This window comes from Primulina huaijiensis, chromosome 15 (assembly GCF_012295235.1).
Source record: "Primulina huaijiensis isolate GDHJ02 chromosome 15, ASM1229523v2, whole genome shotgun sequence".
NCBI classification, from domain to species: domain Eukaryota; kingdom Viridiplantae; phylum Streptophyta; class Magnoliopsida; order Lamiales; family Gesneriaceae; genus Primulina; species Primulina huaijiensis.
Window position 1 is genome coordinate 1146463 of NC_133320.1, and position 23313 is coordinate 1169775.

At 34.3% G+C, this 23313-nt stretch overlaps 5 protein-coding genes across 12 annotated transcripts; 1 reads left to right on the forward strand and 4 right to left on the reverse strand.

The window, feature by feature from the left end:
• Window positions 1-1294: 1294 nt before the first annotated feature.
• On the reverse strand, window positions 1295-8268 carry LOC140959070 (zinc finger protein ZOP1-like). Of its 7 annotated transcripts, XM_073416805.1 has the most exons (9): window positions 7982-8268; window positions 6585-6785; window positions 5920-6043; window positions 5453-5548; window positions 4619-5362; window positions 4043-4098; window positions 3850-3935; window positions 3343-3393; window positions 1295-2475 (listed from the first exon to the last, which is right to left on the reverse strand). In XM_073416805.1, exons 1-5 carry the CDS (start codon window positions 7988-7990, stop codon window positions 5001-5003), a joined length of 792 nt encoding a protein of 263 aa, XP_073272906.1. In that variant the 5' UTR covers window positions 7991-8268; the 3' UTR covers window positions 1295-2475; window positions 3343-3393; window positions 3850-3935; window positions 4043-4098; window positions 4619-5000. The 7 variants fall into 7 exon arrangements, with proteins under 7 accessions (XP_073272906.1, XP_073272904.1, XP_073272903.1 ...); XM_073416803.1 differs by having other exon boundaries at window positions 3850-4788; window positions 4901-5362; XM_073416802.1 differs by having other exon boundaries at window positions 3850-4788; window positions 4897-5362.
• Window positions 1371-2498, forward strand: LOC140958770 (uncharacterized). The gene has a single exon (XM_073416337.1). The coding sequence runs from the start codon at window positions 1371-1373 to the stop codon at window positions 2496-2498; it is 1128 nt and encodes a 375-aa protein (XP_073272438.1).
• Window positions 8269-9523: 1255 nt separating the features above from the next.
• Window positions 9524-14654, reverse strand: LOC140959957 (peptidyl-prolyl cis-trans isomerase CYP40). Of its 2 annotated transcripts, XM_073418032.1 has the most exons (9): window positions 14290-14595; window positions 13229-13729; window positions 13018-13105; window positions 12856-12908; window positions 11777-11881; window positions 10738-10813; window positions 9890-9927; window positions 9731-9791; window positions 9524-9644 (listed from the first exon to the last, which is right to left on the reverse strand). In XM_073418032.1, the coding sequence occupies exons 1-8, from the start codon at window positions 14461-14463 to the stop codon at window positions 9738-9740; spliced, it is 1089 nt and encodes a 362-aa protein (XP_073274133.1). In that variant the 5' UTR covers window positions 14464-14595; the 3' UTR covers window positions 9524-9644; window positions 9731-9737. The 2 variants fall into 2 exon arrangements, with proteins under 2 accessions (XP_073274133.1, XP_073274134.1); XM_073418033.1 differs by having other exon boundaries at window positions 9524-9791; window positions 14290-14654.
• A 321-nt stretch (window positions 14655-14975) lies between these two features.
• On the reverse strand, window positions 14976-17914 carry LOC140959878 (la-related protein 6C-like). Its single transcript, XM_073417911.1, has 10 exons — window positions 17221-17914; window positions 16892-16973; window positions 16705-16799; window positions 16560-16631; window positions 16362-16441; window positions 16179-16260; window positions 15935-15982; window positions 15777-15845; window positions 15559-15681; window positions 14976-15363 (listed from the first exon to the last, which is right to left on the reverse strand). The coding sequence occupies exons 1-10, from the start codon at window positions 17608-17610 to the stop codon at window positions 15118-15120; spliced, it is 1287 nt and encodes a 428-aa protein (XP_073274012.1). The 5' UTR covers window positions 17611-17914; the 3' UTR covers window positions 14976-15117.
• A 2283-nt stretch (window positions 17915-20197) lies between these two features.
• LOC140958363 (transcription factor HHO6-like) lies at window positions 20198-22777 on the reverse strand. The gene is made up of 5 exons (XM_073415778.1): window positions 22407-22777; window positions 21827-22086; window positions 21341-21725; window positions 20732-20808; window positions 20198-20634 (listed from the first exon to the last, which is right to left on the reverse strand). The coding sequence occupies exons 1-5, from the start codon at window positions 22618-22620 to the stop codon at window positions 20404-20406; spliced, it is 1167 nt and encodes a 388-aa protein (XP_073271879.1). The 5' UTR covers window positions 22621-22777; the 3' UTR covers window positions 20198-20403.
• Between the last annotated feature and the right edge of the window lie 536 nt (window positions 22778-23313).

Consider the following 23313-nt stretch of genomic DNA (forward strand, 5'->3'; position numbering starts at 1 on the left):
TAAGAAAAAGACTTTCCTAACTCTCTTGTTTTATTAATAATATTAAATTTATCAATCATTTGCATTATTATTAATTAAAATGGTCAATGGAAACCCAAAAAGGGGAAATAAAACTAGATATTCACGCATTCATTCAGTCTTGAAAATTTTCTAATATTTTGTTTAAGAAATAAAATTTTCCTTTTAAAAAAAACCGTCTCATTCAAACCGAGCTGGTCAGTATTTTCAACTTGCATATTTTATATTTTTTTAACATACAAAAATGCTCTTGAATTTTTTAAAAGTAAATACATCATCATTCAATAAAACTGTTATTATATTAATTTTAGTGTCCTTTATATGATTAAAATGATTTTATAAATTGAATAATTATATTTTTTAAAATCCTCTAGCATTTAAAAAAATAATAAAAAGGGCTATAAAACGTGGGTATGGGGTCAATAATATCCGCAGCCATAGCATATGATATATGTATATTCAATTATTCATTATCAATAATTTATTTACTTTTGCAGCTGTACATGGCTGACCACACCCAAATATTTTTTATTTTTTTTAAATTTGGGGAAAGAAATAATGATGATAATTAAAAAAAATGGTGGAGATTGAGTTACACCAATAGAATATAATCACGTAAAATAAATAATTCAATCATATAAATCTCATATAGGAAAGTTATAATGTATTGATAAGTTCGACGATTATTTTTACTATATATAAGAATATAATATAAGACGATCTTACGGATATTTTAAAAATTATTTAGTGTAGAAAATAGTTGCAATCATTATTGCTTCACATTCCTAGAAAAAATAGGTAAACGATTTGGTTGAATTGTGCCAAAAAAATTAGCTAAGTACCATTCATTATTAGAGTATATTAGGTGCGAATTTGTATATTTTTTTAGAATCATATTTTGTTCCAAATTATGCTTTTGGGATTTTGTATTAATATGCGCATTGTATGTTATTTTAATTGATTTTTTATTTTTATTAGTACATTTATTAATTATATATAATATATATGTGAAATTATGGCGAATATAGATTTGTTTCGAAAAGAAAACAAAAAATAAATAATGTCGTTTTCTATATAGACACTATTATTATTTTATATGTTATATTAGAATCCAATACATATTATTTTAAAATAAATTTTTAAAAAAAATTTATGGAGAAAATATTTATGATTCGACCTAAATAAAAATGATTGAAAAAAAAAAAGATTCATTATTTATTTTTCTTCCATCAGTTTATTTAATCAAAATATTATTTCTTTAAAATATTTATATAAAAAAAAAAGACATTTTTGTAATATAAAACTCAATATCCATCACTGCCTCTCCTTCGTGACCACTTTCCTCTCCGAGGATGGATTATATATGTGAACCCACTTCACCTCTGAAGCAGAACACCAAAATGGAAGTAATTTCACCATCTCCAACTGTACCCTTCGACTTCCACACTCCCTGCGTTTCATCCTACTTCAGCTCCCCTTCTAGCCCCCAGAGCCTCGGCACCACCTTCTTCTACAGCGCCCCCAGCAGTCCCGTACGGGGATCCGCCTTCTTTCGCCAAGATTTCCAGGGCGACGACAAGTGCTCTCCGTCGTCGGCAGTTCCTTTCTACTGGGAAAAAAAACCTGGAATTCCTAAAGAAGAATACTTCAGCAGCACCGAGGATTGTGATTTCAGAGGTACAGACTTTGAGTTCGATTTCAGTGGAAATTTCAAGAGGTGTTCTTTATCGGCTGACGAGCTTTTTGATGGGGGAAAAATCAGACCATTAAAGCCGCCGCCTGGGTTTCAGTACAACCAGAACAAGGCTTCGGGTTTTCCGAAATCACCTCGTTCGCCCACGAAACTGATCGTCGAAGCATTCACATCGCGCTGCGGGAAGAAGAATGATTTCGACCCCTTTGCTGCAGCCTGGGATGAGACGCGAAAATCAAACATTCAAGAAAACGTAAATAGCGACGAAAGAGGAAGAGAAAAAATATTAAGCGATTCATCCAATCACCCTACAGGTTCCACGCACAAAGGGACAAGATCTTTATCCCCGTTTCGAGTTTCTGATCTGTTATGCAATGAAGAATCCACTGAGAATAATCGTTCTGACAAGGCTTCACTCTCTTCTGCTTCGTCTTTCTCCTCACTCTGGCATAAAAAATGGAAGATCAAGGACTTGTTGCTGTTCAGAAGTGCATCAGAAAGCTGGGCAACAGATAACGATCAGATTATGAAGAAAAATTCGTTCTTGAGGAAAACCCATGATCGAGATGAATTTACAGAATCAAGTTTTAGCTCAACTGCAAGTGGTGAATCAGAATCGAGCAGGAGAAGATCAGTGCCGCCGATCTCAGCTCATAAATTTCATCAGAGTGTAAAAAGAACCGTGTTCGAGGAAATGAGGAAGAAGAGTCTGTTACCACACGGACAAGGGATATTGGGTTGCTTGGGATTTCATCAAACTGTTCCTGAAATTCATCAAAGCCCGTGATCTCATTATGTTTCCATGAATTAAGGGTGAAAATATGAATAATTGTCACGCATCAATGCGGTTTAATTTGTCACTTTTGTACGTTTAATGTCATTTTCTTGTTTTGTATGTTTTTGAAAGTTAGAGATTTTGCTATATACAGAGTTTATATGAGTAATCTCGACAATTTGCTAAAGCTCATGATCTTTCCTTTTTCGATAATTATGTATGAAACTTTCATGAATGATGCAATTTCTTCGTTTTAGTTTGAATGTTTGATAGTGACACACATGACAGAAAGCTTCACACTAGAAAATAAAGGAAATTATGTGCTATTTGGTTTCATTTTTAATTTACTGAAAACAAAATGTAGAAATATATGTGCATAATAAAATGGGAAAGTGTGAAAGATGATAAATTTTTAATCGATGAGAAATAAGTCTCCCCCAACAATGCGGTGATGTCTTCATAAAAACAACTAGACTTTTGAATTATTCCAACTAGTTAGTTATACGAGCTTAACTAACCGCAAAGTCGATAATAAGTATGTGTGAGAGTGAATATTGAATAATCAAATGACTAAATGTATAATTCTAAAATCTTTTTATTAAATTGATTTTGAATTTTAATATCTCCTCTCAGAGATTCTACTGATTTTCCTTCAATTTTGACGTTAGGTAGGCAGAGCACATGAATTAATTGAGTGGCCCAGTGAAAAATACAGGTTGGGATCATGATATGATCGTGCATTCGTGCTAAAGTTACTCTCGCAGGCAAAGAGTGAAGCCACCAACTAACAGTGCTCATTTGTCTTAAGGTTCATTTTACTCTAATAAAAAAAATCAACATATGTCACCTGACTCACCTCAACTAGTTTGTCTCCTTTTCCCGGAGTTGGTGAAAGATGAGAGACTGGCTACGACGTATTCATAAAAAAATATCAAATAAGAAAATAAACCAAAATTTGAGAGTTTACCTGTCCAGAATATAAATTTGACCCCTCTTTCATCTATCGGTTGTGACTTGAAAAAAGGAAAAAGAAAAAAGAAATCCAGAGATGTTTCCACAGACAAATACAACAAATCTGCCATAAAAATTATGACAATGACCTGCTTCGCGGTCAAGGTTAATTCAGTCCCGCGAAAGGAAATAAGATAACATTATATTCAAGCCCCGCATTGTAAAGGGTGTCCAGTGCAATTATTTTTCACTTGTCTAATCTAAATCTAAAAAAAAATGTGAACTTTATCTAACTATATCGAACATAGTTTGAAATATGATCGACAGAATTGGTGTTCGGTGATCAGCAACAGATCAACCAAAGATATGGAATTGGTTATTTTATATTTATTTTATGGCCCTCGCTTCTAACCCATACGTTGGTTTCGAGGCCGGAAAGAATGATCGGATGGTACGATGCTGACGGACTCTGGTCTCCCATTGAAGTCAAACGCGTGGCTGAAAAAAGCAACGGTATCAAATTTATTGGACTCGAAAATTTAAAAAAGATAGTGTGAACATTGACGACCTTCTAACAAGAGATTCTACAAACAAGAAAATCAAACCTCGGCCGATTTGTTTGAATGGTGAACTCAACAAGATATCTCCGCCCAAGTTGGAGCTCCACAGAGAATAAAAAGAGAGGTTATATCAAACATCTACGCTTCACAATTTTAAGGCTTTAAGCAACTATCCAAGAATTGAATAGGACTAGGCAATTTAATACATCTTCCACGTGAAACTTATAATATATGACAATATATTATCAATGAAATATAATATTTTCATCTGCTCTGCTTGCGGCCCGGCTAAGTGCCGTGGTGGACTTGGAAGAGGAGACATAGCGACTTCCAGCTCCCAAGCATAGTCAAGTTAAAGAACAATGATCGAGTCAAGCAAGCATCTCAAGAATAAAACACCGCATACATACTACTAGGACAAAACAGGAGAAGAAGAGTTGAAAACCTATAAAAAAAAACGTGAAGGCTGTCTACAAGCGATACAAAACCAAATGCCAACTTCTGGTTTACTAGCTGAGACTAGCAGTTTCAGTTAAATCGCTGAACCGCTCGCCATACATTAAAGTTAAGGCTAAGATCTTGAAGTATGATTCCACCTGCTTAGGACACATTGGTATTTACCTCAAGAGTAACACAGATAACACGGGTTCATGCAGAACCACACTTGATAATCAAAAGTTGTGATCACCTTTTTCCCGCAAGTAATCTGGTGCATCTTTAAAGCCTGAGAAAACATATATGCATCATAGCACCTTCGCGTGTTGGTCATGGTCATATCTGATTCAGAATTTCTGCACTTTTTTAAAAAAATACCGATAAGGATCACACCACGTGAAATAACAAAATATAGTATTATGATCACGGAGTTGAGTACTATCAGGAAAAACATAAATACCAACCAACCATCATGTCTTGGCTCTATATTGTGTTGTAGTTCACTTGAGGATTCTACTGAAATTTATCTCTTTTATCAAACTTGGCACATCTACTGCAACAACTCATATTAGCACTTATAAAGTCCGAGCAAAGGTTTCTCTCTCTTTTCGACTCTCTTCTTTGCAGCTTCCCTAGCCTTAATGGCAACTGCTTCCTCTTCAGACACAGCTTGTGGCTTTTCATCTGCCCTTTTTCTCTTACTAACAGTGACAGATGAAGGAGCACCCTTTAGAGATCTCATTGGATTGAGTGGTGTGGAGAAAACACGCCCAGGTGGAGGTGCAGTTTGAGAGATTGAAGCACTCTTAGATTCAGTGGCGAGTTTATTAGCTGTTGCTAATGGTGGTTTCCCTATAATAGACTTATTTCTGCTAGATTCTGATGATTCTTGAGATGCAGCTAGGGCCTCCTCTCGTGTCACCCACTTACCTACAGCATTGGTTCACCATGAAAAAAGCATGAACAAGAAGGATCTTTTTTTAGGGTGGGGGCGACGTGGAGGTTTGAATCAGCCTGTACCTATAAAATCTGTATAATAAAAGCCAGAATTTGGATCATAGTAGCAACCAGTCCTTTGATTGTAATAATAGCCTGATGAACTTTCATACTCCCAGTCTGTCATTTACACATAATTAAAAAAAAAGTTAGTACCGAGACATTGTTCAAGTAAAATGGTAATATAGCAAAGGGAAAATATAGACAAGCTCGGTTATAAACTAACACCGGTATGGTAGAACTTAAGGAGTTTACTTTACCTGCATTCTAAGACAAAATTTCATATCTCACACTAGTCTTGAAATGTAATGCTTCGGTGAACTTCATGAATAGAAGGTTCGTAAACCATACACTTACAAAATTCAAAAAGTGATATATAAGGCTATTAATGGGATGCTAGATAGTCAAAAGGATAGATAATTCTACTAGTGCCAGTGAACACTGATGACCATTAATTCATTTCCTAATTGAAAAGACAACAAACTTACAACCTTCAGACATTGCGGAACCTCCTCCTGTTCCTTTATTATTGTCCTCAGCAAGCAGTGCATTTGCATTAGAATCCCTTGCCTCCTGAAAAGATGCCAAGTCCTTTTGATAGCTGCGCTTGGCTTTCTGGCAAAAATCGAGCAAAAATAAGACTTGAATACAAAAAGAAATACACCAGCAAAAAATATTTCTGGAGATCATTAAAGCAATAGGAGAAAATCATGAAGTGCTATGTAGATAACTATGTGAAAGCATTTGAATGGTGGAAAAAATACAACCACCAATTCTGCTCAAAATGATTTACTAAGTTGCCACCATGTATTATTTACATGTAAACTAATAAGCATTAGGAATTGCCACAAATAGGGGCTGTTGTGACAAGCAATGAGTAGCTGTATTCTACTACCTGAGAAGGGGAAAGGTCATGTAGATATGATAGAAAGCTGAGTAGCTACATTGTGCAAGAACTCAAAAAGGAGTGCCTGTTGATATGCCACTTCAGATGTGGCATGGCCAAGGTTAATAAATATATGGTGCATCAACCATCAACAATCAGAATTTCAGATATCTTGCAGGTCGCAAAAAGTGATTGCATGAGGGAGTACATTGAAACGACAAATATCCAAACAAGGGATAAGGATTTTTTTAAGACAATGTGAATGCTTACAGATTCTATTTGTTCCATGACGCGAACTGCAGCCTTTTGTTCTTTATCTTTTGCAGCTTTCTCTTCTCGCATGGTACTGAGCTTTTGGGAAACATTAGCCTTGTGCCTCTGGCCAAGCTCATGATTTCTAATGCTTGCTGGATTGTTTGATATCCAAATTTTGCAGATGTCACACCACTTGTTACCCTGGCTAACCCAGTACTACAGAATAAAAAGAAGGATCACTCAACAGATAATGTCGAGAGAAATCATATAGAGATAAAGAACAAGAAGAACCGAATACGGCCAACCATATTTACATGTCTTAATTATTGAATTAAACTGGCATTACTGCACATGCATTGCGTGTGTATAATATAATATATTAATATTGTGTTTTTTATGAATAACATATTCTTATTTTTTAAATAATTAGTGTCGTTATGATTTTTTACAACTAAAATGATAGATAAACAAATTGAAAATTTTATCCTATTTATAGGAGTAAACTGAGAAAAAGATAAACAAATTGGTGAAATATGCTAAAATTACTAATAAGTATATGGAATGAAGTTTACATATCAAATATAATATTGGGGTAAAACTGGGTAAAAAAATTTGGTGTCTCAATTCATACCAAAAGTAGTTACTCTAATAGACTCAACTATTATATATAGTGTAGATGATATAATAAGATATAATTTCAAATAAAGAGCATGGAAAAATATAGACTTGTACAAATCTGATCCTTGTAAACCTTATGAAAGAGTTCACACTTCCAGATAAATCTTTTCTAAATCTGAAGCAGCATTACTGAGTTAGTATCACAAGAATGCATTAGACAACCAAACTCAGATCCACCCCTCTACTAATGATGCAACAATCCTCGAGCTTTTAAAACAAATGATGTGATTATCCATGAGCTTTTATAACAAATGGAAAGAATACAGGTGAAAAATAACTTAGCCAGGGTTCATATCAAGCAGCATTGAAAAAAATAATGCATCACAACAAAACACACACACACACAATCTATTTTCGTTATTAAATCCAAACACATCAGAATTTCCACTCAAATTCGTGAAATCTTAACTTGGAACAGTGCACTTCTATTATCATTGGAACTTGGAAATTCTAAGTTTGGGATTGGAACTAAATAAGATTACATTTAAACTGTACAATTTCATTAAATTTCGCCCAAGTTCTTATTTTTAGACTCGAAATGCACTCCGCTCCTTGAGCTGAGAATAAATTTAGTTTTGCAAAAGATGTTACGAGGAACATATATATGCATATAACCACACAAAAAATTAAACATTCAAACCCCAAACACGGTCGTTAAATCAAATCTTTGAGCTTGCAGCTAAAATGTTCAAAAACAAAGGGCAATGGTTCAACGAGGAATGGTATTTACATACCTCTGTCATGGCTCCAAATCAATTTTCCTGACTGAGATATATCTGACTCGGTAGAATTAAGAGCAGAAACTCAATAATTTGGGTCTCGCGATTCCGGAATTCTGGACTTCGAATATGATCTAGTACTTAACCCTAAATTGTCGATTCCCAATTCTGTTCTCATCCGACGACTTTTTGAACATTTGAACCCAACGAATAACGGTAAATATATCCCCCATTATTAAGTGAGATTTTGATTTTATTATATTGAATTTTGTATGTAACAAGAATTATTATACGAATTTCGTAATACATGACTCAAACCTAAAAGTCTTGCTCGAATTCGTTTGCATTCCATCTAATTACATTATAATAATTATATGTTAATAAATCAATTACCTCTAAAAGCTTATTTTAAGTAAATTTTTTAGGTTTAATTCCTATAAATAGATCTTAAAAGATCACTTTCCAATTAATTTTAGCTCAATTGAGTATAACTTTAAAAATTGAGAGATACCGTATAGAAAAGATGTTAAATGACATTTTTTATCAGAACGGTAAACGAATCGAGCTAGTTTATGAATTTTTCGAACCGGTTCGATAAATATTTTATTTCTATTCGAATTTATCGAACTCGAGCCGAAATTGAACATGGTTGAATTTTTTTTTGAGATGAACTCGAACCAAAATTATTTTGTTCGATAGTTTGTGAACCTTAATATTTATTAATATAATATGATATAATTATCCATTAAATCTGTATATATATTTCGAGCTTTCGAACTTTCATTGTCGGAACAGTAGTTCAAATAATTCACGAATAGGTTCAAATAGTTCGAGCCGAATTCGAGCCAAAAAATTAAAAACTTCTGAATTTCGAATCGAGCTCGACCTCGAATATACTTATATCCATGTAGTCTCACATTGTCTGATAAGGCCAGTTACCCATAACCCATGTGGTGCAACAGACATGTTCAAACTCGTGATCTTATTAGCATTTCATTCAGACACCGTTGTTATTACTATCAATACATAGACAACAGGTGTGCTGCTCCATTTGTATCATCTGTAGCTCTTACTGCAGGCGACGTGTGGATGGGCCGTGCAGCAATTTTTTCAATAGGATAAAATTTCTTATCATACTTGATGATGCTTTCTAATATAATTTGGAAGTTAAATGATGGGTAATGTTGTAATTTTGTGACCAAAGCATGACATCACATATGATATATAATATTAAGTATAGATGAAAATAGATTAGCTGCTAAAGCAACATTGTGAGGGCTGACATTGTTGATTTAGGATAAAGAAGAACAGTTGCGATACTAAAAAAACTTCATAGGAATACAGAGCAAAGAGTACACATGTTACATTTTGCCTCCTTTTAAATAATCCAACAGACTCCCTTGGTTATGTCTGAAATGGTCCAGCGATAGCCTTGCCTTGAACATGGTTTTACCAAGCAAGGGCCCGATATAAGAACTAAGAAAACTTTGCTCACCAAGTATCGAATGTAGGACGCCAGATACTTCCGCAACCAGGTAGATTTATGTTTGATCAATACCGCAAAACCCTTTCCAGTAATTTGAGCAAAACGGTGAAAAAAACAGGAGAGAACAGATGTACCCTGACAAATACTAAATCACTGAATGAAAAGAAAATGTCAAATGGCAGGATGCAAAACCTGAAAACAAACAAAGAAATCAGTAGTTAATGTGAGAAACAACATTCTGGTCGAGGTTCTTGAAACTGACATTTTCATGGTCTTACTCAATCGTCATTGGAACATCTTGGCATATGCTTTCCTTTCCTGGTTACGTCTATCAGAAATCTATTCAAGTGAACCAACAACATAGAACGAGAGTTAAATAGTCTGCATAACAGACCGTAAAAGTATGGGAGATCAATTAAAGAATAAGAAATCCATACCCTTGTCTTTGCAGAAGCAAACTCCTTTTTTATTGCACCTATAGCAAAACCAGCTCAAATATCAGCTAAAAGATTTTCATAGGCCTAGAAAAGATGTATTCTTTGCTGCTTCTTCAATTCAGTCACCAAGTTTATTTCAAAAACTTGGAATATGAATACAACAATATCGATAATTAAATCAAAAACTCTCTTAGAGCACATTTGTATTGAAATATTAAAAACTCATAGATTTCAAATCCATTTGATTTATTTGTATAAATTTATATTTATATGAGATGAATTTTAAACCCACGTGTTGTTAATTTAGACTTGGGTTTTCAAATGAAAATGCACCCAAGATGGTGTCATTTGAAACTCATTTCAAATCAAATCTCTACATTCAAATTAAATTCATCAATCCAAACACAATATTAAGATATTTCATAACACTTTAGAACATCACTAAGGAAACCAAACATGTATTTCACATGTTATCTTTAAGGGTCCCAAATGGGAAAGCAACTTGTTGAATTTCCATATTTCTGGAAAGGCTGCACATAGAAGTTCAGAGTGCGACACGGACAAGAAACAAAATGTTAGAATGTGATTGGTGGTTGTCTATTTCAACATGCTTATTTTTCCAAATCAAGAGTTGTTTTTCCCAATTATTTGTTCGTGTTTGCTCCTTTGGGATCTTATTTCACGTTTGTTAGAAATTACACATATTTTTTATTTCAATATTTTTATAATATAACAATCATTATCAATTAAATTAACTAATCAACTAAAAAGAATATTTCCCTGAATTCATAAGAATCCAGAGGTGAGAAAAAAGAAAGAAAGAAGGAAAGTCAAATAGTCTTACTAACCATCATTTGGCTCCAATTCCAATGCTTTCTTAAAACTCTCAACCGCAGCATCTATATCATTTAAAGCCACATGTGCCTGGTGAATAAAAATTATTAAAGCATCAGAACCAATAAGCCAAAAAATTAACAACTCATTCCACAAAGAAAATCCTTAAAATTATCAGCGTCAAAGAGGATCTCGGGAGAAAATGCTCAGATATAGAAGTGAACAGAGTTCTTCAAATCTCATTGTCACAAAGTCAGATTAATCAAGTATGATGAAAAGAGAAAAAAAGAGTAATACTCACTCAAACATCAACCAAGCACCGTACTAAGTGAGTTACCCAACAGAAACAACCACCAGGTAGACAAGGTTACCAGCCTATCATATAAATCGGGATAGATTCTCAAGATCAAGTGAGAAAACAGAACGAGGGATCTACAACCGTGTTTAAAAAAAAATTAGGTTATCAATTATAAGTACGTTCATGCACAGTAAGAAAATCAAACTTCTGAAAATATGAGAGTAATAATGTCATTCAGCAGTCAAATAATATCATTTGAAGAAGGTAAGTTTAAGACTGAAATTATGGATTGACTTAAATAACTAAGAACCAAGGGGACATTTCGGAAAAAAGGTAGTCTAAAATGTTTTCACCCAGAACACAATCAATTATAGGAATGAAGAATGAAATACAGATCTCTGTATATTTGGTTGTGTTATTCATGGCGACAATAGGTCAGTTCCTAGTTTGCAACAAAATACAAACTACAACGGCAGGACCAACTTAATGAATTTTTCTGTGACGAACTACACAGAGAGCCCATGTGTTTTAACTTTGGTAAAAGAAGAAGTACAATACTGGCCACGTAGTCCCACAGATTTCGATCTTGTCCAGTTCAAATATGATTTCTTGCTTCAAAAAGATCTCTTGGTACTAGTTCAAACTATCAGTTGAGGTGTCAAAATAACAGTAAATGTAAAATAAAAGACATTCAACTATTTCTTAAATAGACATGTATAAAAACAAGATTAAAAAAGATAGGGAAGAAAAACAACCTGGCCTTGGCGGAACAATGCCTTTGCATTGTTTTCATCGTCACGCATAGCAAAGTCTGTGTCTAGAAGTGCTCCGGTCAAATCTCCCAGTTTTAGTTTACAAGCCTAGCAAAACCCAAACCAAAACCATTTGTTGGGTCAAAAGAATATTAAAGACTGGAGGCATGATTGTCTCAAATTTAGACTAAATTTAACCGCAGCTAAAACAAGAGGGCAACAATTGCAACCTTAAGAACAATTTAACAACCACAAGTGTTCTAAAAGCACGAAAAAGAGATGATCAAGTGGAATTAATCCCGAAGCGTAATACAAAGCTCTTATTTTGCCAAAAATGGGGAAAAAACAGTCAACCTAAGTTTGACTGCACAAGTGAAATAAAGCGATAGTTTTAGATACAATTCTAAATTTTAAATAATAAAAATTTAGTAGTAAATTTTTTTAAACAAAAATAGTAATAATGAAGCTAAATTTCCTTCAGCCTTTACCCCTCCCCCAAAAAAAAACCCGAAAGTCCAAACCCTTCCCTTAACTTCGTCGTTCTTTGCAAATGAGACTCCACTTGACTGCCTATAGAGTAGTTTGTGGGACGACCAGCATAAAATCCATCGATTTACATTATATGATTAACAATTAAAAATATATTTTGCGCTTAAACACGTACTAAACTCGTTTAAACTTGTAAAAATTGAAGTTTGACAGCCACGTTTCATCATGCTTCGCAATTTCTAGAACCTTATATAGAATAAAAAGATTCCCTGTACATTCTTTAGAAAAAAACATGGATGACTGACAAACTCGGAAACCAATGATCAAAATGTACACACAACCATGTAAGTGGAAAGAACGGATAAAAATACCCATTTCTATAAACTCACGGAAACAAATTTCTCAATATATGAGCTACCGGATCACATTAACCCTGAAGTGATGTCTCTTATGAATTTCAATATCCAATTAACTTCATTTTACGTAAAAAAAAATAAAACAAGACATCAGACGGAAGACCAACAAGTAGAAAAAGAATTATGATCCATGCAACAAATATATATTCAGAAACTCAAAGTCATAAAGAATCTTACAGAACTGTTCGTAAATATGTGTGCTTTCATCTTTCTCAAATATATGCTCTTATCTGCACGAAAAATAAAATGAAATGACAAAATCATGAGTCAAACCCAAATTTCGTGTCCAGAAAGTTCCAGACTCTAGCATTAAATGGAAAATAAAGATATGGAGACCACCTTCATCAATCCCTTCTTTTTCCCAGCTGATGTCCAAATACCGCAGAGCCTTACGGTATTTCCGCAGAGCCATCTTATAGTCTTGTTTCTGTAATTAACATAGATGAGCAAAAGAAGAATTATTTAATAGCATGAAAAGGGGAGCGCAGGAAGCAAGCAGCCAAGATAAGCCAGGATTCTTATTAGGTATATACTGGTATTAAACTGTTACCTTAAAATGCTCATTTCCATATCCCTTAATTGATTCAACAGCACTCATCCACCAAGAGAGCTCACCGGAATTATTGTCGAGATCGGCGGGCCAGTCAGGAAACAAGTCGCCATCTTTGAAAAAGTCAATTATCCCGTCATCAGCACCCTCTGGGATTTCTCCACAATCGGAAATAACAACATCAACTGAAGGGCAGTCATTTTCACCAATTGTGACATGTTCAACAGAGCGCACAACGCCCATGCCCTTTATGACTTTCCCAAATACAACGTGCTTTCCATCCAAATGAGAAGTCCGAGTGGTGGTGATGAAAAACTGGGAACCGTTGGTGTTTGGTCCAGCATTGGCCATTGACAACATGCCCTTCCTTTCATGTTTCAATTCAAAATTCTCATCTTCAAATTTCAGTCCATAAATGGATTCGCCTCCAGTCCCATCACCAGCAGAAATATCACCACCTTGTATCATAAAACCTTTAATGACACGATGAAATCGAGATCCCTAAAATAAACACAAATGATCGTCAAATATTATTCAGGAAAGAATCAATTCTCTGATTTAATCAGGAACAACTTCCGAAACAAGAACAAGTAAAACACAAACATGCATGCTCAGTATACCTACAACACAAGCCAACTGCTTCGCACTTGAGAGAACTGCTAAAAACTAAATTCCAAACTTGAAATTCATAAATATCATTAAACGTAAAACAACATTCTTCTTCTTTAGCAAATACAATGAACTATTACCATTCCTAAAGAGAGGCAATAAAAGTCAACCCCCATTTTTTTAGCTTAAGAATAGAGGAAGTAGGTAAAGATATGCTATATCAACAATTCATTAAATCAATCAAATACAACGACAATTGACAACCGAACCATCTAACCGATCCATAACAACCCATAAATCTAAGTCTTCAGAAATTATCAGTCAATAAGATTAAAGATAACAAAGCTACAAAGGAAACAAAATTCCCTGACATGTAAACCCATGTTTCCTTGCACATTTCTGCATATACATCGAAAGGTGTTTTTTTTTCCGTTAAAAAAAAAAAGACAAACCTTGAAATGGAGCGGGACACCGGTGTTAGGGCCAATGCCCTTCTCTCCAGTACAGAGAGCCCTGAAATTCTCAGCGGTTTTGGGTACTATGTCATTGAATAATTCCACAATAATCCTTCCTTCCAGCTCCTCTCCAATGTTAATATCCAGAAAGCACCAAGGTTTCCCACCCATAGCTTTTTCCTCACACAGTAGAAAGTGTATGTGCGTTGTATATATGTATGTATTCACTGTATCTATAGTATAGCTGAAAGAAGAGTCTGGAAGATACCCTGAACCCTCACTTTATTGTATAGTACAGTGTCAGTGCGTATTATATATATATATAATTGTGTATACCGCAAGTCCATCGGAGCGAGCTCTCTTTTCTATTTTAATTTCAATGCCAGCGGTCCTGCTATTTTGCGCTGCTGGCGTTGTGTTTGGCTTCAGATTGATTTATCCGTTACTCTTAATCGGATCCGGATCATTTTGAAAATTTATCATTTGTTTACCGATGGATTTGAGTGGTTGGTCGCTAATATTTATCCATGTAATTCAAAAACTTACTCAAGCCATATTGAGGACCAAAAAAATTAAACAGGTCTGAAACAATTAAAAAAAAAAAAAAAAAGAGAGAGAGAGAGAGAGAAAAAAGGACTGAAACAATAATTTGTTCATTTAACAAAAATAAAATAAAAGAAAATTGGACTTTATTTTTCTAAAAGAAAATACTTAGTAAATTACTTGGGTACCTTAATTTCATTCTCTATTCCAAACAAATAATGTCAAAACACTATATATATCTTTCTTTTCATAAACATTGATAGATATTCTATACTCGATCGTTTAACTTGAATGGACGGGGACACTAAGTGGCTTCCCCCTCCCCATAGTGAAACCCCTTGTTCCATCTGGCATTCTTGGCCCTTTCTTGTTCTGTTTAGCAGATATTTCGCCCAAAAACGAGCAACTTGAACTCGAACTCGAACTTGTTGTAGGCAGGCTTCGTGCAGTTTGAAGTTGATTACGAGGCTTAGTTTTTGCTCGGTTTTTAGCCCACGTCTTCTTCGATCCAGCTGAAGTTTCCTCAGCCTATACCAAGTTTTTGAGAATTATCACCCAGTAACTTGTCACATTATCATGTGTATATATATATAGATTAAAATGGCTCTATTCTTATAGTGATATGTGACAAACATATGTTGATATAGCACTTCTTTACAACAAATAGGAATGGTCACATTTTGGTAGTAATTTCATGTCATTAGTAAGGAATTAAATATTGACCTCGAATGATTCTGAAACGTTTGCCCGAGAGGATGAATCTTCCTCGTGAGACATCGAGGGACCTTCATCGTGGTCTAGATATCCTTCGAACTCTGATTTTCTGTTCTTTAGCACGGATTTTGGCTGCACGATAATGTAACTTTTTCATTTTCTCCAATACAAGATTATGAACAAAACTGGACTTTCTTTTTTCCAAAAAATAAACTTCATGAACATACCGATCGTCTCAGCATCACCCTCACGCGCATGCCTTCTCTCCAGTTTCTTTCATCATTCAGTTTCTCAGCCTAGTGAAAGAGGGAGATTATCATTAGTAAACAAAATATAATAAACATTATAGTCATTTTAAGATCAAAAGGTGAGAGAACATGCATACCGCCTTTTCTGCTGTTCGGTGGTTCTCATACTCTACTAATGCATGGAGCTGCAAAGAAAAGTAGTAAATCATATGAGCACAATGGAGAGAAAGTATATTATTCATGGCAATTCATGTTAATGATCGATCATGGGCTCGAGACCAGACAGTCGTCACTCGTCTCTTCAAATTAAGTGATAAAAATTATATTACACTCAATGATCCATCTACTATATATATTCTTGATCAGTCCAACCCTTCTTACCTTGTTGCTAATGACTATATCGCCTTTGGAAGAACGTGAAGCATTTGGATCCTGTGGTTGGCATATTCGAATGGCTTTGATGCTGCAAATCATCACAAAAAATTACACGATTACGTGCATTCCGCTAAACTGACAAGAAAAGTATAAAATAAATGAGCAAGATGATATTGATCTTTATAGTACCTTCCAACTACATTGAAAATTTTCTCAATGTTCTGATGTGAGTGATCATCAGGTAGATTTTCCGCTATAACGGTGCGTAACTGCGTGATAGAATAATGATCAAACTAAAACCTATTTGTATGAAAATTCTCAACTAATTTTAAAGCATGCAATATTCATATTATAATTAAAAATATATATGTGGTTACATGTGTATACCTGCAGCTCCTCTTTCTCTTTCTCAGTAAAGGGAAGTTTTCGTTTCACCTTCTTCCCATCATGGCTTACAATCTACAAACAACTCGATTACATTACTATATGTATGAAAACAATATGTTATTCATATTATGATTAGAAGACTAACCAGTTTCGACGAGGACCGGAGAGCTTCTGCCATGATTTGGTGGCTAACATTCAAGGATTTGAGTTTCTTTGTCGATGAAATGATGTTCATTGGAACTGTTAAAAATGCAAAACATTTATTATCAGAAGTTGACACATTTTGAAACTCATAAAATGTAGTAAATCCGTAATATAAAACAGATTCTCACCGAAGCCTTCGGGATCTTTGTTGACATGTTTCACAAAGGATTCATTGGCTAGCAAGCTCATGTCACTAAATTGATATTCCACCTGATAAAATACAACAAATATAATTGTCACTTTTCTGATGTTAATTTTTTATTCTGAAGCATTCTTATCTGAGAATAATGAAGTATCGTTATTTTGCATGGATTCTTAACAACTATCATATCAAAAATATTTTAAAATTAAAAAAGAACATGCGATTCTGAATCTGGTATAATTATTCATTTCAATCGGGAGATATCAAAATTTTTTAATGACGTAAAAGAGAAGAAAAATAAAACACGAAGTATACTTGTTTGATAATCTTCTGCTTAAGCTCGTCAGAGATGGCGTTTCCCTTTTCACGGTGTTGAGGCAGAGCTCCGCCGGAGGTGGCAGCCGCCTTGTTCTTGGGCTTCTGATCGGAAACCATAGGAATATTACAGTCTTCTTGACCCGCAGCAACGTAAATCCAACTCCCGCCACTATTCCCATCAATATATGGCAGACAAGGGAAGAAATACCCCATCGTGGACACCTCCGCTGCCTGCGACCTCGGCACGAACTCCGGAGCTGCCGCGTTGAATTTGAACGTGCCGCCACCGATCATTCCATCCCCCTTCTTCTCGTCCTCATACGCATCATCAAACACCTGGAGTTCGTTCCCAATATCAACGCCTTTCTTCATGATCAATTGCGCCATTTTTCTTTATCTCTGTTTTTTTTCCCTCTTTTATTTTAAAGAAAACAAAAGGGTTGTGAAATTATTCCTTGAATGAGTTTTAGGATCATTTAATGTGAAGAATTGTTTGCAGTGGTGGGATTATTAAAGCAATACATCGAGCGAGTGGTTTGCATGTACGGATTTTCACCATTGTTTGGCAGTGAAAAAATGAAGAAGAATTGTTGTTTTCTCCTGAATTTTAGTGAGTGAGTGATTGAATTCAACGGGAAGAATGAAGATTGTTTGATGGTTTAATTTTCTCTTTCATGTCGACGGTATTTCTTGGGTTTGACCAAATATGTTCACAAGGTTCGGATAATACGAGGTTACATATGCCACCCAAAAACACACACACACGTGGCAGTTATCTTCTATTTGAGGCGGGCTTGTCAAGATTAGAGTATTCGGGCCTATGCCATCCAAATATCTGTTGTTGGATAGTAAGAAATGGGCTTCAGTCTTGCATGATTAAAACTTTTGTTTTAAGAAAATGCTATTCAACTAGGGTATAAATAAAATGAAATGTAATCGAATATCACGAAAATCTGAAAATTCGAATTCGTATCGAATATATTCTATTTGATTTCGAATTTGATTCAAAGTTCAAAAATTTTAATACTTTTAGTCTCAAGTTCGATATCGGCTCGAAATATTTGAATATGTTCACGATCTATTGATCTGTTGTTAGAAAATAAGCACTCGAAATGATCAAATTCTATTTATTAAACATATAATTATGTTAATAAAATGTTAAAGCTCAAGAGCAGCTCGCGAACTATCGAACAAAATAATATAAACTCGAGTTCGATTAAAAAAAAAGTTCGAACATATTCGAGTTCAACTCGAATTCGATAAGTTCGAATACAAATCAAATATTTTTCAAATCGACTCACAAACCAATTAGTTCGTTTACATATTTAGCGTAATCCCAACATATACTAATTAATCTAGATCTCATACATAAAAATAAAATATAAGTAGTAGGAATAATATATTAAGAGTGGGGTAAAACTAAAATCAAGTAAATTAGAAAGCTTTGTCTTATCCCTTCTAATTCGTGGTTCTATCATCACAATATATTAATTTTAAAAAAAAAAATTTATATTATTATGCTTTTCGGGTCCTTTCCACCAGTAGTATGAGGACACTTTGATGTGAACTAAGGATATGTAGTTGATCTTCAATGGACTAAGTCTTTCAAGTAAACAATTATTATTCATACATACATTAAAGAATTATTTTGCGTCATATCTTGTCCTAAAGATTCTTGCTCCATTATTTTGTTTGTCAAAGAATTTTGGACAAACATTATAATATCTTGTATTTATTTAAAAATTAATCAACGCTTATCCTAACCAAATTTCAATTTACCTTGATTTTGTTTAACAATTAGATTGTGGTTGGATTAAAAGATTTAGGTTTTACAAAGTAATTTAAATAACAGCATATCGAAATACATTTGAAATAAATCACAATGACTCAAAAAATATCTAATTAAAATTTGAAATACTTAACTCTAAATTCATCGATCCAAATACAATATTACAGTTCAAGAAAAGTACTTTATTCTCTTATCTATTTAAATAGTTTATTGCTCTTGAAATTTTCATTTTAGTTATCAATAAATTTATTTTCAAAAGGTAAAAAAAAAAATTCTACTATAAGAATATATATTTTTTCCTTATTCCAAGGTTGAACAAATCAAGATTCTCCAATTTAATCCATTCTTTATATTGACAACCATATGCACTTTGTTTGTTTGTGGATTCGAACAATTTAGTCAAAACTTTTTAAACCTTTTGATTCCCAAAAATCTGCCTTGGATTTCAAGACAATTATTCTTATCTCTTCAAAAGATTACAAATTGACCGATTCCCACTATTTGTTTCTTATCACAATAATTAATTCAAACAATGATATTATTAGTATCCCAGGGAGATCCTCACATATCTTTCTCTTACATTGCCTTCTTTCTATACAATTATACTATACTCTATTACCCAACTTTATGCGGAACAAATATTGATTAAGAATTCAACAGATTTGAATAAATAAGGTTCTTGTTTGTAATTTTTTTTTTTTTTAAAAAAAACTCTCTTTAAAGTTATCTTATAGAAAAAATCAAAATTTTATATTTAGATTTACTGAAAACATAAATTTTGCCCGTTAGATAAAGAATAGTTCTCTTGTGAGACGGTCTCACAAATCTTTATCTTTGAGACATGTCAACCCTACCGATATTCACAATAAAAAATAATACTCTTAGCATAAAAAGTAATACTTTTTCATGGATGACCAAAATAAGATATAAGTCCCACAAAATACGATCCCTGAGACTGTCTCACATAAGTTTTTGCTTTGGATAAATATTAATGCCAAGGAGACTGAATAAAAAAATAATCAGCAATATAAAATTAGTCAAATATTTTAAAAAAAATATATATTCTCGTACGTATTTGAAAAGAAAGAAAATTATTTTTTAAAAAATCAAGTTGACCAAATTATTCTCCATCACAATTTTTTTTAAAAAAGAAAGAAGTTTGGTCGAAGGGTTCAAATCTCCAGCAAAGGGAGCATCAAGAGCTGGAATTGAGTGGCAGTTCCTTATCTCGTAAAGAAAACAAAGCCGGAAAATAAATCTAAGCCTACAAAATTTCATGACTCTGTCTCGACATAGTTATTTTTTTTATATATATGATAGATGCCGCCTCTTCCATTTGCACCTCTTTACCGGGAAAACTCAAGGTGAAAAATTTAATGACCATCTCTCCTTCATAACTGAATCTGATTCTTCCAACACTGGGACTCGGACTCTTCGTCATCTTCGTCGTCCATGCTGTGGCCTCCGTTTACCTGCATATGGCTCTGAGGAGATCCTGAATGGGAATTTCCCAGCTTTGAGGATTCAGTATACTGTTCTTTGGACATCCACGAACCTCCAAGAACGACAGGACGGGTGGAGGGGTGCGTTGTAGAAACTTTACGAGTGTGAAGCCGATATTTCTGAATCAACAGAGACTCCAGTAATGTAAGAATTGGCATTTCTTTACACAAAAAGTGGAATTATGTAAAGAAGGAAAGGAAGGGAGATCAAACTCACTTGCAAATGACTCTTCACTTCATCATTGGATAGACCATCAACTTGCATAAACTCTCTAATTTGTTTAGGAGTCGCAGCTGCATTGCACAGGGAGAGAGAATTAGATGAGCTTCAAAAATAAACCGTTACTTAATTTTCATTTTCAATCAAGAAAAACATCCTGCATCGCTATATAATCTGGCTAACAACACCAAATCTTATGTTTTCATTTTGTACCACGTCATTTGTTAAGTTGTAAGCCATGAGGAGACCCCAAACCCAAAATACTAAACTATTAGGTGGGAGAGTCTTCTTCACACTCCCTAACCACTCTACAGTTACTTGCGTTGCTGTTGCAGATTATAAATACGATATCCAAGACTAACAAACAACAGGTTGTTTAATTATAACTTTGATCAAAATCAAATAAGAAAATCACAAATTCTTAGAATTTTATCAAGAATCCATGCCTGAGACAGACAATAGTGTTCCAAGTAAATCTTAAGAGCAAGAGAAAGAAAATAACTTCGCCAGATGAAATAACTGATCATGATATCTTTAAAATGTAATTCATCCGGAATTTGTAGAATAACTTTACGGCAAAGTAACAAATAGCCATTAATTCACAACCTTGGGCACCTCCAAGCTGCTGCAGGGCATCAATAAACTGACGATGCAACTCAGGTGACCAGCACCTCCTTTGCTTCCTAGTCATCTGCTGACGCTTCTGTCGAGCTCGTAAATTCGATTGATCATCGGTTGCAGAAGAGGACCCTGTTTTGCTACAATTCGATTTACAGCTAAAACCACCAGAATCAATTTCCCCGCCTGGACTCTTGATCCTAAGGTCACGAGGCGTAAGCCCAATCAATTCGTCATCGTCTTCCTTCGCCGCCATCATCATGGGGAAGTTATTTCGCCCCTCAAACGGTGCAAACGCCGTTCCTATGGCCATGTTCCTGCCACTCCGAAGTATACCATTCATCCTCGGTGGATTCATTTCTTCTTCAACTCCCTAATAACCAAGAAAATAACACAAAAAGCCATAAATGCGCAACAAAGAAACCTTTTTAGGCCATGTCCCACTAAAAAGAGGATTCACAAATTCCGCTGTACCTTAATTTTGTCAAGTTTTAAGGTGTGATTATTGTTGCCGGAACAAGTATTTGGATGATGATTCTGATCAATAGAGTTGCATAACTGCACAGAGCTCATCCAGTTCATTTTATCACCGGTGTTAACATCATTTTCTTTACTGATTTCATTCGTATCATCTTTTTCATCAGCGGTTCTCTTCAATGGAATGAATTCTTTCAACACTGGCACCGCCTTAGGTTTCTTAAACTGCGCTAACTCTTCCTTCATCATCACCATCGCTGCAATAGCAATCACAAAACCCAAATATCAGAAATCAATATTCATGTCATAAAAAAAAAGTGGAACAACGATAAAAAAAATGAACATCGCAACAATCCCATTAATCGAGAATCCAAAAGCAACAGAAATATAATGAATAAAAAAAAAACTAAACCCACATGTGAAAAAGAGATTTTTTTTTTTTAAAAAAAGAAAGATAAATCCCGGTTACCAAAACAAAAGAACGTAACCACCACATTCGTCTCTGAGATCAACATCTCGATATAGTGCCTACTGTAATAGATGAAAAATCCAATAAATAATCGAAGAAAAAACTCACCCTCGTTGACGATGCGCATGCAAAGAGGCAGCTCCCGTTTAAAAACCTCAATCTTCTTAATCTCGACTTGAAGCCCATAAACGTAATCATCAAGCTTCGCTATCCTCTCAGATTGGTCATGAATCCTCGAAACCTGCGTGAGAAACCCCCCGAGCGACGTTGCCGATAAAACCCTGCGATCCAAGCTAAGCTCCGATGCAATCAACGAGCCCATTTTCTCTTCCTTCGATATCAACGATTCGATTGTTCTCTATACAAAATCCTATGCCCGGAAAAAGATATATATAGATAGAGGCCAGATGAGGTTGAGTTTGTACATACGTATCGTACAGTGTAGAGAGAGAAAAAAGTGGGAAGAATGGAAAAAAAGATTCTGTTAAACGACGTCGAGTTTTGACAGAGGATAATGATATCTATTCTGCATTTCAACGCCAACTTGTCAGTCTTTTCACTCAAGAAATTCTACATTTATACTTTAAGAAATTGCACTTCAGTCCTCTTTCTGCTTAGTTTTCATAATCAATCTTATGAAAAAGTTCGTGAAATCGGAATTGGAATTCCTTAATATTAGCAATTAAACACAAATCTTATATGATCAAGAAAGTGTTAATTTAAAAACTTGGATGGACTGAATGCATAAATACCCTGGAGTTGAAGGACACAAATGATATTTTATACAAACACTTGAGAAATTTTGGTGAAATTAGATTTGACGCCCTAGTTGGTTGGTTGTTTGGGTTTTTTAGTCTTAGAAAAAAAAACTTTTTATTGCCTTTCCTCTCAAAATTGTTAGAAACTTGTGCATGTATATTATTTTTGAAGAGTTAAAAAAAAAAAAAAAAAACTGGAAAGTACAATGGAAAAAAAATAGAAAAACTATTTTCAAAATTTTAAAAATAAATAGGAT